The sequence below is a fragment of the Jaculus jaculus genome, chromosome 7, assembly GCF_020740685.1.
Source record: "Jaculus jaculus isolate mJacJac1 chromosome 7, mJacJac1.mat.Y.cur, whole genome shotgun sequence".
Lineage (NCBI taxonomy): Eukaryota > Metazoa > Chordata > Mammalia > Rodentia > Dipodidae > Jaculus > Jaculus jaculus.
Window position 1 is genome coordinate 23,621,559 of NC_059108.1, and position 19,228 is coordinate 23,640,786.

Below are 19,228 nucleotides of genomic sequence, written 5' to 3' on the forward strand. Positions count from 1 at the left end.
CGAAAGCAGATGTGGGGGCTGAAGAGATGGCTCAAGCAGTTAAGGCACTTGCCTGCAGAACCTTTTGCCCCATGTTCGATTCCCCAGTGCCCACAAAAGCCAGATGCACAAAGTGGTGCATGCGTCTAGAGTTTGCTTGCAGTGGCGGAAGGTGCTCTTTCTCTCTAAGTAAGTAAATAAAATAGACTTTTTTTTTTTTTTTTAATTTAAAGCAGGCGTGGGGAGGAAGGGAAAAGGAGATATTTGGAGGGAATATGTATGAATGTCTTGGTAGCCAAAACACACTTCCGGTATCGACAGCAGCATAGCTAGGTACAGGAGCCAGTGCTGGGGTTTTCTAAAGCTCTAGATCATTACTACATGTGGCCATTGTGGAAGCACTTGCTTTCCCCTCATACTGAGCTGTCACTCCCTGTGACCAAACTGGCCAACAAGGCAAACATATCAGTGGGGAGGGAGGTGACAGAAAGCTAGCCAAACAGCCTTTGGATCCAAGTTGCTTGCTCATCTCTCCCTATAGCCCCTTCACATACAAGACAGCCGTTTTCATGAGAAAGTCCCTCTGATGGTCTTGGGCTGTCAAATTCCTGGGAACAGTTTTTATTTTTCAGAAGGATCCACTCTCTATTTGGGTCATGGGGATTTAATTGTAAATTGTAATGTTTCTTAGTTCTTTTGAGAATTTCCACAGGACACTTAGCCCACGGCTCTCTAAAGTTCTCATTGGACTTTCATTTATTAAATGTCATCCATGAGAAATGTTCTAAGGATACAATGGGTTGTAGAGGGTCCCCAAGATATTCACATGATTGAATATTTGCTATAAGACTCATGGAAAAGCTGGGTGTGGTGCCTCATGTCTATAATCCCAGCATTCAGGATACTGAGGTAGGAGGACCACTATGAGTTTAAGGCCAGTCTAGACTATAGAGTGAGTTCTATGTCAGCCTAGACTGGAGTAAGACCCTGTCAAAAAAAAAAAATAAATAAAGAAAAGGAAAGGAAAGAAAGAAAGAGAGAAAGCAGTAGTTACAAGAACTCATGAGAGTTGGCATCTGGATTTATGCTAGTAGTGAGCTGAGGGTGCAGACTCCAACCATAAGGGAACAAGACCTGGGCATAGTTTGGGAAAATCCATGTACAAACTTCCTTGTCCTCCATGCAGAGTTGCTCCAGGAAACCACACTCCAGTGTCATGCCTGTAATAATTCTGTGCAGGGAAGACCATTAGAAACTTGATATCTACAAGTGTTTAGAAGGCTGGTCATGTAGGCACTCTTTGCTAGAGATTACCAAAGTTCCAGAGCCCCAGACAGAACACAGGTGTTCAGCATAAGCCATATTACGTTTCCCAACAGGCTAGACCCAATGAGTCACTCTGAACCTAATGGAGCAGTTTACCAGTCACGTTCCCAGACACTTTTCGTCGGGATAACATCTTACACCGGTTACATTAATCCTTGCTGTGCAGATGGATAATTATAATGGGCAAATGGCCAGTGTCTTCCTGAAGCTCAGTGTAATAGGGAAGATGAAGCCTGCCATATTTTTTAGGCCTTCAGAGAAGGCGAGGTCTCTGTGATCGTTCCAGGAAGGAGAGGTCAAGGCAGAGACAGATATGGCTAGAAGACAGATATGCTCTGAAGTCAGAGAAACCTTCCTTCTCTAAGACCCCCAGGCTTCCTGTGGCATATGAGGAGATCAGATAACGAGGGACTTAGGAAATAAAAGGGTTGGCAGAGAGCAGTAGAAATGCTTCCCTGAGCGCCATGTGGCCGGCTTTATTAGTCACTTTTCTCATTGCTACAATCAAAATTCCTGACGGAAGGAACTCAAGAGGAGGGTTTAAGCCTGGGGAAGATAGCTTGGTTGGGAAGAGGTCTGTCAGTCTTCAGGAAGCCCTGGGATACTGCATCCTGAACTGCAGCACCACAAAAAGTGGGTGTGGTGGCACATGCCTATAACCCCAGGACTCTGGGGACAGACAAGCAGCAAGTTGAAAGTGATTGTCAACTACATTGTGAGAGCAAGGCCAACCGGTACCGCATGAGGCCCTGTCCCAAAAACAAAAGGGAGGGTTTCTTTTGGGTCACGGTTTCCGTCTACCGTGACGGGAAGGCTGAGTGCTGTGGCTCTTGTCAGTGGTGGTGGCAGCTCGGAGTTGACTTCCACACAAGGTGGGTGGACCAGGAAACAGGATGAGACTGGGGGCGGCTCCATGCCGTAACCCTCAAATTTCCATTCCCACCTCTGCCAGTCAAGCCATTGTAACCTCCCAAAAGAACATCCCCTGCTGGGGGCAAAGTGTTCAGGCATACCAGCCTGTAGGGTACAGTTCCAATTCAACCCCAAATACCAGCACCAGTATAGCAATACTGAAGGTCTGGAAAGGGTTGTGGTTCCACCATGGGACACCTGGTCTAGTGCCCACACCCGACACCGTGTGGACGGGAGTCTCCATGGGAAGAACAATGGAAAACCATCACAACCATAGAGTCAGGAGGCAATAATCACGGGCACTGCTCAGAAAGAACGGATGCTGCCAAGATGGGAGCAGGGACGCAGCAGTGCTCTGGGTGAATATAGTGGTTTGGACTTACATGATGGTGATAGGAATGGAGCAAAGAATCTGGCTTTGTGAGATTTTTTTATAGACCAGAATTGAAAGAGCCCAGATGGGTGGTGGGACGGAAGTCTCTACATTTTCAAGCCAAACTCCTGGGTCTGGCATCCAGGCTCGAAATAGGCTTTACTTCACCAGCTAGTGTTTGTTGCTTCCAGTCTGTTCCCTAAGCAGCCATGCTGGGTGCCACACAGAAAAGAGAAATCACAGCTCTGGCCAGGGTCAGCTGCCTGGCCAGAGAAGATAGTTTTGCTGACAGTGAGAGTGGCTGAAGCGGAGGGGATGCAGTGTCCAGGCTTCCAGAAGCTGTATGTACACTCTTGTGTTCTCACCACAGGGCCCGCTCCCCGCTTCCACTGTAGCTCTGAGCACGACTGTTTTCTAAAAGTCTTTGACAATTTGGCAGGCAGAGGGGGAGCCTTATTTTATTTGTCCATTGATGACTCATGCTCTGACGCGGGATCCGCATGTATGCTCAGCACCGTGGGGCGGTCTCTATTGGAGACCTGAGCCATATGGTTTCTGCACTAGGGAGAGCTGAAAATCCAGCTGGGAAGCAGTGGGCGTGGCGTGGACAGGGCTGGCTTGAGACTCTCTGTCTTCATAGCCGATGATCACTTTAATTTAAATTTTACAGTGAGGCATTTCTGGAGGAGGACTCAGCAGGATTTGGTTCTTAGATAGGGTGAATGGCACAGACAGCCGGGCTGCTAGCTAGAAAGGACAGAAACTAGATCTTGGTATCTAAGAAAAAGACCTACACATGGGTGAAAAATTACAAGTCACTGAGGCGGTCTGCTGGCCAGAAGGAATTGTTTTTGGGTTTTTTTTTTGTTTTTTGTTTTTTTTTTGCGTTTACTTTTTGTGGGAATGCACATGACCTGGCATAAAAACAAAACAAAACAAAATCAAGTGAATTTTTAGGTGTGTTGAGCCAAAAGGTAACTTTTCAAAGTTCTGAGGCCACTGAATTTGAATTTGGGGCATAAGTAAGATGGCAGGATTTTTCAGGACAACTTGGATATTATAGCATTTAGTGGTATGTGTGAGAGAGACAGAAAGATAAGAGAGAGAGAGGGAGAGAGGAAGAAGCTAGAGAAGCAGAGGGCAGAAGACAAGCTGGGCTAGGCAGCCTTGTGCTCGTATGACCTTGGGTCATCCAAAGGTCTCCCTGATGTAAGTCTCTCTAGGCGAGAGGGAAGGGGTAGGGTACTGCTTGCATCTTGCACACCAGCAGGGTCTCTAGCCTGAGACAGGTCCCGAGGGGCTAAACGATTAGCTCAAGGAAGTCAAGCTGACTGAAGCAGTACTCCAGTGTTGTTGGCAGGTGCTCTGGGCCAAAATATACCCAGACCACCAACCACCATGCTTAAGACGGTACAAGGCAGAAAAGGTCACATTTGAAACCCTCTTCTATGCTTGGAACCTGGTTATCACCCAGATGACCTTGGTTTCCCACAGGTCATTCCTCTGGAGTGCCCCCTCCTGGAGACAGGTGAGACTTCTGGGCTCGCACCCTGATGTAGAGCTGGATTTGGAGAGGCAAGCTAGCTTCCTAATTATTGGCACAGGGAATGCATAGTCTTGTGAGGTTAACAAAACAAAAAATGTCTACCTATGACGAGAGTAGACAACTTATGAGTCCTTGAAGTACTGGGTTCAACTTATTGGGTAGAGTCAGAGAAGCAGCATTATTTCCTGCAGAATTTGAGAGTCCTATAGGAACACAAGAAGGTTAACTGAGCAGCAGCCGCCCCATTCCTCCTGCATGTGTAGTAGAAGAGCCTTCAGACATTCCCGAAGCATCTGCCGGAATTCTCTAGCGCATTGCTTTTTGCCATTTCCTTCATATCCTATGCCCCGGCTCTAATAAATAACAACAAACATACAGTGGACAAATCTTTTAAAAATGAATCCGTGTTTGAAAATCCAAGAGATTATAAAATGCGCATGTTTAGGCGCAGTTACATTACAAGCTGCCAAGTAGTCAGGGAGTCTAAAGCAGGGTATTAAAGTAAGGGTTAGAACTTGGGCCACCACAGTCTTGGGTGTGAATTCACGTGCTCATGCCTGTAAGTACCTGAACATGCCTCTTACCTCAGCAAAAAGCATGCATGACCAGGATGGAGAAATGACTCCAATTTCACAAGACGCCTTCTCGTCAGGATGTTTGAAGTCTGAGGCAGTAGATGAGAAAGATGCACACTTTTATAGTGGCTGGGTTGGGGGAGAAGATGAGGGGGTTGGAACGTCAGATCCACCCTTTTGGGGTGGCTTCGAGCTCCAGGAGAGAACCTTCTTGGTGAGCGCTTCGCAGCAGATGGCTAAAGAAACGCAGCGTGCGTCGTGGGTTATTTGACACAGACCTCTTGGCAGTTGGCGGCTTTCTTGAAAGTGCAGAAGAAAATGCCCTTTGCAGAGTCTGAAGGGCACAGTAAGCCTCGCTGTGGAGCTGTGTCACTTGCCCCTTCTCCGTCTTTGTGCTGCCATCTAGAGAGGAAAGGAAGAGTCACCTGATGGCCCAAGTGCCACTTAAAAGTTTCTAGAACTAGAAAAGCAAGGCTGGCTGCCTCCGCCCCGACAGGGGCGGCTGTGAGGTTTGTCTCAAGAGCAGCATTCAGTGGCTTCCCAGGTTTCACTGAGGCAGCCTGGCTGTCTCCTGGATGGTCGCCCAAGAAGCACATTTTTTTTTTTTTGTCCCAATGTTCACTACAGAACAACAATAAAAACACAAAACAAAACCACAAGAAATAATTCTTAAGCTACTTCTTTCTTTGCTTATTTTTTTCCCTCCCCATTTTGGTTCCTCCCCAAGGCAGATCCTGCCTTTAAGGGCATGAAACCTTATGCACACTCAAAAGTGTAGCAGGATAAATAAGCAGTCTTATAGGGAGAAGTAATAGTCCCCTAATGTCCCTCCCAAGAATGTAAGTGTAATTACTACAAGTCGGCTTCTTACCAAGTTGAGTGTGAGGTTAAAAATAATTTAGCCTCGAGCTACATTACAAAAACATGTTGATGGAAATCAGATTTTTTTTTTTCTAGGTAGGGTTTCACTCTAGTCCAGACTGACCTGGAATTCAGTATGTAGTCTCAGGCTGCCCTCGAACTCATGGTGATCCTTTCTACCTCTGCCTCCTGAGTGCTGGGATTAAAGGCGTGCGCCACCTCCCCCAGCAGAAATCAGATTTTTAAAATTTTTAAATTTTATTTATTTATTTATTTTAAAGAGAGGGGCAGGGAGAGAGAATGAGAATGGGTGGGCCCGGGCCTGTAGCCACTGCAAATGAACTCCAGATGCGTGCACCTGGCTTTTGTGGGTGCTGGGGAATTGAACCTGGGTCCTTAGGCTTCACAGGCAATCACCTTAACTGCTAAGCCATCTCTCTATCCTGGAAATCAGATTTCTGTATTTCTATGCCATAAGCTGGAAGATGTGAAAGTGGCAAGGCCTTCCCACACTTTTCTCCAGAAACTCAGTCTCCATGCAGTTCAGCTTTATCCTCACACTACCCGACAGGCCATTTGTCTGCCTGTCCTCGAGTTGAAACTTCTCAAGGGGACAGATTCTTGTCTGCCACATTGTCCACTTCACATAGAGTATCTAGAACAACACTGGGCATGGAACATGTGCTCAGAGCATGTCTTTAAATGTACAAGGAATCTTCCTTGGTTCCTTGTCTTCTTTTGCAAGAACAATCAACATGACTTTATAATATCATATGTACACATGTAAGATAACAATTCCTTTGGTGTCTCTGAAGAGCTCCGATTTCTCTGTAAATCCCATTTGGTACTCTTCCCCTCTCAAATTGGCTTGATTAGTGGGAGGCCGTCAGAATAACATTTGCTAACATAAGTACAGTAAAATGCTGAAGAGCTGACAGTTGAGTCCAATTTGAAATGTGAAGCTTTACCATCTTTGTGTGCCATGCTGAGGATAAACTGACCCACAGGAGTCATTAAGAATAAAGCAAGAAGCTGGGCGTGGTGGTGCATGCCTTTAATCCCAGCACTCGGGAGGCAGAGGGAAGAGGATTGCCATGAGTTCGAGGGCACCCTGAGACTCTGTAGTGAATTCCAGGTCAGCCCAGTGAGATCCTACCTTGAAAAACCAAAAATAAAAAAATAAATAAAGCAAGAGATGCAGTAGAATATGTCCAGTGTTTCTTTCTCATAATGAAATTTATCACTGAAACCACTTTAGGATAAATGGCTGCGTTTACACAATGGTGGAAGAACCAGCTTGGGGAAGTCTGGGCTTGTGTTTAGAGGAGATGGCGGACACCTGGGCTCTGCTACCAACTCTGTACAGCCACACTTCGGAAATATAAAACTATCTTCTATAAAACAGGGATACTACCTCTCTTTGATCTTCCTTGGAGGCTTGTAAAGATTAATTTAAACAATGATAGGTGATTATTGTAAAAACTGTAGAGTCCTATTAAACTTAGCTAGGGAAACCTCTGGGTCAGTCTGATGGCCCCCAAGTGTGCATAAAGCTGGAGTGTGTAAATCATACCTTGTAAAGAGGTATGAACGTCAAATCCTTTCTTCCAGTCATTCAAAGTCAAAGCTGGTGGACATCTTCCAAGTGCTGAGAGAACGCCTTTCTACTAGCCTCCCTGGATGTGGGTTCTGCTTCCAGGAAAAGGCTTTTCAGAACAATGCACTAACTCCTGGGATAGCCCAGTTTGGGGTTAGCACTGAGGAAAGAGGTGTTTGGGAGGAAGTGTGTAATACAAGATGGTTAGGCCAACTGGACCATCTTTACGACTAGAGGTCAGAATAGGTCAAGTCCCGAGCTCTAGGAAGAAGTTGTCTTTTGCTTGCTTTGGGTGAGGTGTCCTGGGACCCAGCCACACGGGGAGAAATAGTTTGGTGAAGTGGAGGGCGTGCATCAGTTATCAGCCGCATGGCCTTGGGCAAGTAAGTTGGCCTGGCCTCTTTCAACTGCAAAATGGAGGCACTGCTGGTTGCGGATGCTTCCTGAAAGATTCCACACATGTATTTCGTTGAAAGGTGCTTTAAAAGTTCTAAGCACTTTGCCAATTGTTATGACTTGGTGATAATTGTGCTGTTTGCACTGCAAAGTCATATACGTTTTGGAAAATGAGGAAAAGAAAACACATGCGCACATGTACCAGACAATGACCAGTATGGGCTTTGGATGTAAATCCTTTCTGCCTTTCTTCTAACACAGCAGGTGATTATCTCCATTGTAGAGCTCGGAGGGGAGCCTGGCGGAAGCTCATGAACGTAACGCACCTGCAACGACCAGCAGCCAGAAGAAAGGCCGTAAGGTGCCTCCACGATCTAGCCCTCAAAGGACAGGCAGTAGTGGACCAGCAGTGCCAGGGACTTGTCTAAAGCTTGCAGTTAAGGCAGAGAGACGGGAACTCCAATCAGGAGCACGTCTGCAACTTCTGTCTTTCTACTGCCTTTTTCATTCTGATTACACTTATAATCTGTCATAGTGTGCAGACAAATGAGCAGCCAGAACGACGGCTTAGTAAGTGGACAGGAGCATGAGTTTCTCACTTCCAGATTGTCCGTGTCTCAGGAAGGCCTGGGGGGAAGAAGATTCTAGGAATGCACTGCACACCCCGCTCCACAGACCTGAAGGGACAATTTCCCTGGACGTCTTAAACCCACAGAGGAGACGCTCCTTGGAGTTCAAAGCACCAGCCTCAAGATATGAATGAGAGTGCTCACTGTGGTGGCATCTGCCTGTAACCCAAGCACTCAGGAGGCTACAAGAAGGACAGTTCAAGGCTACCCTGGCTCCATGAGACCCAGCTTCAAACAAACAAACAATCAAAAAAGACAAAGGATTGAGGGTATAATGAAAATGTGAACTGAAGGTAAATTAGGCACATAAAAAGAAAGAAGAATGTTGGTAATTTGGGTTCCCGTTTTTTGGAAATGCATGAGTTTTAATGAGAAGGCAGAGAGACATGTATGTGTGCAGCTGCCTGGTTGAAGAGACTGCAGAATTTTTGTCTACAAACTCAGCATTGACCAAAACCCAAACGCAGTTAAAAAAACAAAACAAAACAAATAAAAAAACCAAACAACCTCAAAACAAAAACAACACCCCCCACCCCGCCAGCATTAACCAAAAAGGAAAATGATGTAAGGGGAGGACCAAAGGATCTGAGAAAGCTAAACTATTCTGAGCGATGGCAGAATAAAGTCCGGAATGGCTTGTGTGTGCAATTACTTCTGAGTTTAAGGAGCAGGATGTGTATGCATGTGTGCGTGCACATATAAGCCCACGTTGATTGTCTCTAATTATTATTCACCCAATAGCATTTTGTGGGTGGAACACGTTTTCATTCGCATTTCTCAATTATCATCCAACTCTCGGTTAATGTTGTGGATTGCAACTGCCATCAGGAGCTCCACCTTGATATTGAAGTCAATATGCAAGAAAACAAGTATCCGGGGCCAGGGAGATGGCTCAGCAGTTAGACACTTGATTGCAAAGCCTGAAGGCCCGAGTCTGATTCCCTAGTACCCACGTGAAGCCAGATGCACACAGTAGTGCATGTGTCTGGTGTTGAGAAGCACTAAACCCTGGTGCAGCCATTCTCAGTCAATCTCTCTCTCCTCTTGCAAACAGATAACATATTTTTTAAAAAAGAAAATAAGTGTCCAGTTCCCAAATTTCTATTCAATTGGGGGCTAAATCATAATATGAATTCATATTTAAATCTCCTGACTAGACAAGTTTTTTTCCATAAAAAAATCACACAGTTCTCAAACTTCAGTAAAGTTGGTTGTGGACATGATATTAATAATCTCTAGATGTCATGTAAAGCAAATTTGTCGGTTTAGCAAAGCCACATGTACAGACATAATGTATTTGGCTGTAGATCTTATGATGCATGGATAAAAAGACCACAGCCAACACAGTTCAAGTGACAGAAGAAAATCCACAGTCCTTATCCAGAGAGATTAAAGACGACTTCATTACCAGAATCATTCACATACAAGTTGGGCCCAAGGCTGAGGAGATGGCTCAGTGATTAAAGTCTCTTATTTACAAGCTTAAGACCCATGAAAGCACAAATGAGTTTATAAATAGTCCTTTATGCCAGAGAAAGCCCATTCTCAGAATGAATCTTGAAGTCCGAGGTTCAGCTATGAGACTGGTCAGTACCACAGAACTGTGCTAGAGAGCTCTGTCTGAGCATTAACCACACACAGAGGGATTGGTTAATTCCTGTCTGCACTGCCCGGAGCTCCTGCAGTAGAATGCACCCGTGGATCAGACTACTGAGATCCCACGGAGAGACTAAGCAAGCAAATGGGCTGGAGGATAGGAGCAGGAGCCGGGTGGAGGCAGGCAGAGGTCTCTAGAAAGAAACGGTATCTTAAGGCAAGTGACACTGACCAGGTGAAACCAGACACCTGAAGAGTTAGTGGAAGGGGGTTAGAGACATACCAGTATACCAAAGTACCCCTGCGGGGAGAGCCTGGCAAATTCAAGGCCCCAAACCAGTTCAGATTCTTTTTTTAAATTTTATTTATTTATTTGAGAGCGACAGACACGGAGAGAAAGACAGATAGAGGGAGAGAGAGAGAATGGGTGCGCCAGGGCTTCCAGCCTCTGCAAACGAACTCCAGACGCGTGCGCCCCCTTGTGCATCTGGCTAACGTGGGACCTGGGGAACCGAGCCTCGAACCGGGGTCCTTAGGCTTCACAGGCAAGCGCTTAACTGCTGAGACATCTCTCCAGCCCAGTCCAGATTCTTGAATGGTCAAGATAGATAAGGGTTTTGTTCTTAGAGAACTCAGCTAAGTCTCAACTAGTGAGGATACAGGTTACGAGATATAAGTCGTCTGCCTATCATGTGCTCAACCCAGATGCACGTGCGTGCTCTGCCCAGCCCTGTGTTAACTCTGTTGAGACCGAAGGAACAAAACAGGTGGCAGAGTTCCTAATGCCAGGGTGCTAGGGAGCCGGCCTCGAGTGGGGAAAGTGGAGCGCTTACGTAGCCTCTCCTCTGGTCCTTCTTTGATTTCTAGGTTGTGTGTCACTGAGGCAGGTTAGAAAGACGGGGAAAATTTAAAGACACAAGACAGGAAAAGAGCACCTCACTGCCCTGGATCTAGTTTAAGTCTCTTGCAGGCTGAGAGCCAAGAAATAAAAGACTAAAGGTTGTTTACATAGAGACAATATTCCCTTTACCGAGAGATCTCTAATACACGAGTATTAACGAACTGTGATTCAGGCCAACATGCATACGGTCTTTGAGTTCAACCTTGTCAGCACTCTGATCACACAGGCAAAGCTGTACTTTTTCTGAGAAGTTTCACCAACAAGTTATGAACCATGATTACAGTCTAAACATATTTTCACCTCTTTGTGACCTTTACACAGTTAAGAATTCCCTTGATTCCTTGAACCATGCTTTGATCTTACCAGCACCCTTTGTCTGTAAACCTGAACCATATACCTTATAAACTACTGTATAAGATCATTCCACTCCCCAAGGAAAATTCTTTAGAGAAAACTAAATACGCGGAAACATTTTATCTTTTGAACTTGGATATAGATTACATCCTTTGAACAATGTTCCTTCAAAAGCCACAAAATCACAGACTGGCTGCTGCTGTTTCCCTGAACAGTGGAAGCATGTACTGTCTCTTCCTTAAACATACTGACTTGTTCTGCAATTTTTTTTTTCTAGCATAAGATCCCAGCTCTGCCTGAGGAGAGGTCTCTAGAAATAACTCTTCAGGCTGCACTACCAAGACTTGTGGCCTCTATGACACATGTTCTGTAACTCTACTTGATACTGGGATTAAATGAGTGACTACATATCAAAATCTTTGTCCAGTACCAAGTACATAAATGATACGCAGTGTTTATTACTAATTTTAATAGTAATATGAAATGACCACAAGAAAAACAGGATACTAGCATAGTTCCTAAGTATCTCAAAAGCCAATGAGCATTTTTCAAAATATCTTATTTCCCAAAGTACCAAGGACCTTGAAAAATAAAGAAATATTGAGGGAATCTTCAAAAAATAGAAAACATAGATTAGATAGCACAACAAAATGGAATGCAAGATCATGAGCTGGATTCTAGAACAGAAAAAAAAAATAGTCTTAGTGAAAAGTGAAACCTCCATAAGGTCACGGATTAGCTAATAGAATCATATTATAAATTTCTTGGTTTGAACATTGTATTCTTATACAGAGGATTAATATTGGGAAAAACTAGCTGAAGGGTATATATAAACATTCTGTACTGTTTTTTCTTATCTTTCCATATATGCATAAAATCATTTCAAAATTTAAATAACAGGACTGGAGATGGAGTTCTGTGATAAGAGTACTTGCCTTGCATGTTAAAGGCTTAAGGATCAGTCTCCTGCATAGAAAGGAGAAAGAAAGAGAGAGAGAGAGAAAGAGATGGAACTAGAAAACAAAGATATTTAAGCAGGCATTTTAAATTTATTTTATTTTATTTATTTATTTTTTTTATTTCTTTATTTGAGAGCGACAGACACAGAGAGAAAGACAGGTAGAGGGAGAGAGAGAGAGAATGGGCGTGCCAGGGCTTCCAGCCTCTGCAAATGAACTCCAGACGCGTGCGCCCCCTTGTGCATCTGGCTAACGTGGGACCTGGGGAACCGAGCCTCGAACCAGGGTCCTTAGGCTTCACAGGCAAGCGCTTAACCGCTACGCCATCTCTCCAGCCCTAAGCAGGCATTTTAATGAATATAGTGAGTAGAAAAATGAAAAGATATACATTTCAAAATAAGTAAAAAATGTTGAAAATTAAACATGGAGAAGAAAAAGAACAGCTTTCTCTGAGAAAGTGGAGCTCCACAGACTAAAGAGAAGAGGGGGTAGGAGGAGAAAGAAAAGAACAGGAAACATATTTTAAAAACTGTTGGTCAAAAGTTCTCAAAATTTGATGAAAAATGAGCTCAAAATCCAAGAAGCTTAATCAACCCTCAGACAAGATCAACACAAAGGAAACATCAGCCATCAATCTGCTGAGGAAGTAAAGCTGAAGTCCAGGGAGAAGACCAAGGTGAATCACCACAGAGGTCTCATGGGAATGAGAAAAGGACTTCACAAACTAACCTGGCAGGTAAAGAACACAGAAGGCACATGGACCAGTGCCTGGTGGGGACAGGAGAGCATTCTAACAGGGCATAAACAGTACGAGGGTGATACAGATATGAGCAACTTATGCCTAAAATTTTGGCAACCTAGATAAAATAGACAAATTTATTTAACAAGTAAATTGGGAATAATACTATAAATATTGAAAATATAATTAAAAACTTTTACACAAAGAAAATTCCTGACCCAATAGTTCACTTGTGAGTTCTAATATGTAAGGAAGAAACAAAACTAATCTCACAAAATTCCCTCAGAAGACAAATTGTTAATTTAAGTATTTCCCAACTCTTTTTGGAAGGCCAGTTTTAATCTGATGCAAAAATCAGACAAACTATTACAAGCAAAGTATAGAACAATAACCTTCATGAACAGTGAAATAAAAATTCATAGTATGGCCGGGCATGGTGGCACACGCTTTTAATCCCAGCACTTGGGAGGCAGAGGTAGGAGGATCGCCATGAGTTCAAGGCCACACTGAGACTGCATAGTGAATTCCAGGTCAGCCTGGGCTAGAGCGAGACCCTACCTTGAAAAACCAAAAAAAAAAAAAAAAAAAAAAAAAAAAAATCATAGTATGTAAAATTATTAATTTAGGTATTTTCTAACTCTTTTACTTTTTTTTTGTTTGTTTGTTTTGAGGTAGGGCCTCATGTAGTCCAGGCTGACCTGGAATTCACTATGTAGTCTCAGTGTGGCCTCCAACTCAAGGTGATCCTCCTACCTCTGCCTCCCTAGTGCTAGGGATTAAAGGCATGTGCCACCATGCCTGGCTCCTAACTCTTTTTGTAAGGCCAGTTTTAGTCTTATGCAAAAATCAGACAAAACTATTACAAGCAAGCTATAGAACAATATCCTTTATGAATAGTGAAATAAAACTTTATAGTATGTAAAATTAAAATCCAGTACTATATATGAAAAGAATAACACACAATGATTAATACAGGGCTTCTTCCAAGAATGTAAGGTTAGTTTAACATGATTCAATCATTGTAACACTGATTAAAAAAAAAAAAACTTAATTCCTTTGTTAAAGAAATCCTATGACCATCTTGATACAAAAATTATTTGACAAAATTCAATATGACAACTCTCAATGTATTAAAAAATTTCTCAGTCTAACAAAGGAATTTACAAAATCCTACATAGATAGACAGATAGATATAATCAACTTAGAAATTCTGATGTGTATATATTTATATGTTGTAACACTGCCATACACACACATACACACACATACCTTCCTAGCTTTGGACCCTGAGCAATGACATATCTGTAGCAATGAGCACACTTACTGCCTAGATTGTGGTTTCCAAAAGGAACATTCCCAATTTAGAGTAGGGAAGGGAAAGTATAAAAATAATATGGAAAACGCTGTAGAAGGAAGGAACAGTGATGGAAACAGTGAAAAGATATAAGAGCAAGACCGAAGGGTCTCCTACTGACTCTGCAACCATACAGGCACCAAAATTAGTCACACAACTCACCGTTCAACAATCTACAGATCCATTTTGATATCAATTCAGACTGAATGCTGTTTTTTTTTTTTTTTCCAGGCAGGTACTCACTGTAGCCCAGAATAGCCTCAAACTCATGCCAGTAATTGTTCTTATTAATTACATGAGTTGAAAATAATTCTTAGTGGAAAGTTTGTGGTTATCACCCTGAGCAATTAAAGTTAACACCATTGGCACTGGGAAAATAACCTGTTAACTCCCAGCATGGTGCATTATGAAAGGAACATCATTTTTTTTTTTTTTTTCTGTGTTAGATTCAATCAAGAGTAATGTTAGGGGCTGGAGAGATGGCTTAGCAGTTAAGGTGCTTGCCTGTGAAACCTACGGACCCCAGTTTGAGGCTTGATTCCCCAGTACCCACATAAGCCAGATGCACCTAGGTGGCACATGCATCTGGAGTTCGCTTGCAGTGGTTGGAGGCCCTGATGTGCCCATTCTCTCTCTCTCTGTCACTCTCAAATAAATAAATAAAAATAGGCTGGAGAGATGGCTTAGAGGTTAAGCACTTGCCTGTGAAGCCTAAGGACCCCAGTTTGAGGCTCGATTCCCCAGGACCCATGTTAGCCAGATGCACAAGGGGGTGCACGCACCTGGAGTTCGTTTGCAGTGGCTGGAAGCCCTGGCGCGCCCATTCTCTTTCTCTTTGTATCTGCCTCTTTCTCTCTCTGTTACTATCAAATAAATAAATATAAATGAGCAAAAAACTTAATAAATAAAAATAAACAAACAAAACAAATGAGTAAGGTTAGACAAACCCAAAGAGAGAACAACACTTGCCAAATAGGTGGCCTATGCTGTCCAACAGTGTCAAGCAAGGCAGATGACGGGGAAAGCCTCTTTCCAATGAGGGAAGTGTACAGCAACAACCAATCTTCAGAGCCAGAAAGTGTGCCTCTAATAACCTTCGTTTCCCAGAAACAGAATATTCCTGTACAAAATTAATCCTTCTTAGAACACTGGGAAAAGATGGAAAGCTTAAGACCGAACAGCAACATGGCATTTAAACACAGAGTCGAAAACCCTGAAGAACCTAACTGCAAAGCAGATGTGGCAAATGTCAACCAGACTGGATGTATTCGCCACCTTCTCCATTACTAGAGCCAAGTAGGGCTCATCACAGGACCTCAAACATGACTCAGTAACAGTAAAGAGTCTGTAGTTTTACCACTATTCAATAACTTACTAGGAGCCAAAGTCATGAGGCCCTAAAGATAATTAGTTAACAACCAACACTGATTATTCATGTAAACGTTAAGGCAACACTGATGATGGATATTCTTGACTGCATCAACAGTTCCTGGTTTCCAACGTTAGTGGTAAACACCAGTAAAATTTTTAAAAAGCAAAGATTATTTCTCTTACACCTTAGATCTCTTCTCAATACTCTAGCACATGTATTATAATATCAAAGATATAAAAGAAAAAGCCAGATATGGTGGCATATGTCTATAATCTCAGCACGTAGGAAGTGGAGGCAAGAGGATCATGATTTTGAGGCCAACCTGGGATACATGAGAATCTGCCTTGAAAAACAAGTAGGCAAGTAAAGAAAATATCTACCTTACATACATTTATGTACAAGGTGTAATAATTAGGAAGAATTCCATACATCACTGTGAAATTGTGTACTTTCTTATAACCTGAATACCCAAGATAAATTAAAAGGAATTTTTAGATAGAATTTAATTACCTGGTTAAGATATATTCCACAATAATGTAAGTTTTCTATAAAATGACCAGCTAATAAATCAACTGGAAAGTTTCCATTAATAACAGAACTCCCTAAACATATTGCTAAAAAGAAAAATCTAAATCCTATGAGATGATGAACAGCCATATATGTTAATGAAAGTATGGCTAGAATTTGAGTAAATACAGAAGACTACTGTATTTCTGAGCATGCTGAGTTCTATAAAGATGTTTGTTTTCCATAAAATAACTTGAGTCTAATGCAATCTTAATAAAAATGCCATTGGAACAAAGTAGGTGTAGCTTCTTGTATTAGAAGAACATAACAAAACGAGCCTACAGATTAAAGGGAAGTCAAAAACCAGTAAGAAAATGACCAAGGTTTTATCTCACATCCTATGTATACATAAATTATCTAGATGATTTAAAGCACATAAATACAAAACAATAAAATCTCTTATAAATGAGAAGAAAATAAAAGTAGTTAAAATTTCTATAAAGGGGACTTCTTTCTAAGCAAATGTATAAAGGATAAAATTTTACAAATGTGTATATATACACATATATCTATATGCACACAAATATGTATATATGCATGCACAGTAACATATCTATAAAACCAAAAAACACCTGTATGTCAATAAATTGTAAACATAAATCAAAGACAATGTACAAGTCAAGAAAAGTTTATAATGAACACAGCGAACAAAATTTGTGTGCAAATTAGTGAACTTTTAGTTCCTGAAGAGTTTTATTTAGTCAAGAAGAAAGGTGCTGGCACCCTAATAATTTAACAAGGTAAATAAATCTCTGTAAGAGGACAATTGATCAATGGCATGAAAAATGATCAACACTGTTGTCAATCAAGACAATATTAAATCCATAATAAGATGCTTTTCATTATATATAAGAAGCCACAAATGCCTGTCATATGTTAAGAGTATAAACTTCTGTAATCTTTTGGTGAAAAGTATTCACAAGTAAAACATGAAAAACTAATGTTTGGACCAGTAAGCCCACATCTAGAAATCTAGTCTAAAAAAAACCAGTAATAGATTTTTCAAGTACTGAACATTTACAAGTAATCTAAACAGTGAAACAGGGGCATAGATATTAAACAATCAAGTAACCAAATAACTAAGTCTTATATTGTCACTAAGAAGAATTGATGCATTGTTTTTGGCAGTACCAGGAGCTGACTAAGACCCTGTGCATGACACACAGGCGCTCTATCGTAGAGCTGTGTCTCCAGCCCTCAGAAAAACCATGTGTGTGGAGCTGCAAAATGGCTCAGTAGTTGCACAAAACCACGCGTGTGAAGAATACCTTGTAGGCTCAGAGAACACACTCAAAATGACATTGTAAAAAAGGCAATGGAACTGCAATTACAATTCTTTAAAGTATTTTTGTTATAAGAAAAAGCACCAGATTATCTTTGGGTGATCAAATGCAATTTTTGTTTTATTCTTTTCTACAAAGAACGTGAGCTCTTAACAACAGAAAAATATGATTAATTATTGACTTTTATCAAAATGTACAGTTTTGCTATCCAGTTTCTTTTAGTATATTGAAGACCATGCTTCTAGAGCTTCCCATAGCAGGGCTGCATGGCAGAGCAATGCTGTCAAATATGCCACAGGTCTGTTTGTGGAGGCACCTGGGACGCTACCTGCTGATTCTCGTCACCGGACGGCTGTGTCATGGCACAGATTCTAAAGTCCCCACCCATGAATATACACCATTGCTTTTCCATATTTTGCTCAGAAACACAAAATCAAATCCAAAGCGTTGCAGGCCTCCGAACAGCGCCTCGCCTGTTTCATGCGGGGTCAGGGTCGGGTCAGGAAGAGCGCGGCAGCAGGAAGAAAACGGACCGAGGGGAAAAGGAGACTCCTTCTTTTGCTTTATCAGACTTTATTTTCAAAGTTTCAAATCTTTCCCAGTTTTTCTACTTTTTGCACCAAAAAAGGCATCGATACTTTTCATTCCACTCTTGTCAACTTTAGCCAAAGCCTTCTGCGCTGCAGTCATTTTGCTATTTTTCTGTTAATGAAAACGAAAAGAGAAAATTTGTTCCAAATGTAACATTTGTGAATCATGCATGCAGATCAGACAGGGCTGCATACCTCCCAGCCTGGTCAAGGGTTAGCAGCTGCTACTAACATGCTTCACAAGGGAGTCAAAAACATCCCTCGTATTCTACTTAGACATCAGACCAGGGAAGAGCATGCTATGGGAAAAACCGGCCACCTCCTAAGAAGCAAGCGTGGGGGAGGCAGTCCTGGAGGGTGCATTTAAGTGTAATGGCACTGACAATGGTAGTGACACAGGCAGCCACTGTCAGAGGAGGAATTACAGCCTTGCATTACCACATGATGAATAATTCACACCGATTCTCCATCTGATTTTATTCATGCACTCGATGGAAAACCAAGGACAGCTCTGTCATATTCAAAAGATGGCCTGTACTGTCCCACAGGTGGTTGTCCCATTGTGGCCTCCCCCTCAAAAGGAGACGATCTCCAAAAAGCTGACTCTGCCCTCTGAATTTCTCTCTCTCTGGCCGCCGAGTGTGCCGGGCCCTCTCAGGTGCACTGGGAGACGAGAACGAACGGCGCCGCGTCTCCTCCCTGGCACCACAACTGTGAAAACCAGCAAAGACAGGAAAGCGTCCGCCTACCCGGGCGCCGTGGGACACGTTCGCTGCCCAGGTGACTTTTAAGGGGTTAGTTTGACTGCAGTCTTGCTCCTCACATTCTGCCCCTTGGAACTTTGACAGGCTTAGTTTTTGAATAAATGGTGACAAGTGACAGTCTCGAGTTTCAGACAAGTCATCCCATGCATTTAACTGTCACCCTTGCCCAACTCTCTTCTCTCCCCAGTGCCATGGGCTGGTGGATATACTGGGAGGTGTAATTTCTACTGAACATGGGGCAGAGAGATTTCTTCTACAAAAATTCAAAAGGTCCCTGTGCACACAGGGCACTGTGAGAATGAGTTATTTAGGGACAACTCAAATTGGATTTTGCTCAATTACCAAAAGGCCCAAAGGATAAAATTTGAAAAATAAAATAAAATCAAGTTTCCAAGCTAAAAACATGCTGGAAAATGTCTTACGCCCTTGATGTGCCATGGCAAGTGTTAGTAGTCTTACTCTGGAGTATGTTCTTACAAATCAGCAGAGAAGCAACACTTCAACATAAAAGCGGGCAAGAGACACACGGGCAGTCAGGGAGGATGCAGACGAGCA

General features: G+C 42.6%; 1 protein-coding gene across 4 annotated transcripts in view; it reads right to left on the bottom strand.

The window, feature by feature from the left end:
- Positions 1-4,520: 4,520 nt before the first annotated feature.
- Rnaseh2b (ribonuclease H2 subunit B) overlaps positions 4,521-19,228 on the bottom strand; it is a 79,843-nt gene continuing 65,135 nt past the window's right edge. For 3 of the 4 annotated variants that reach the window (XM_045155293.1, XM_045155294.1, XM_045155295.1), the window contains one exon: positions 16,690-18,021. In XM_045155293.1, coding sequence (XP_045011228.1) covers positions 17,899-18,021 — 123 coding nt within the window. In that variant the 3' untranslated portion in view covers positions 16,690-17,898. Of the gene's footprint in view, positions 5,114-16,689; positions 18,022-19,228 lie in introns of those variants that run through there. The other variant, XM_045155296.1, reaches the window with a different exon arrangement.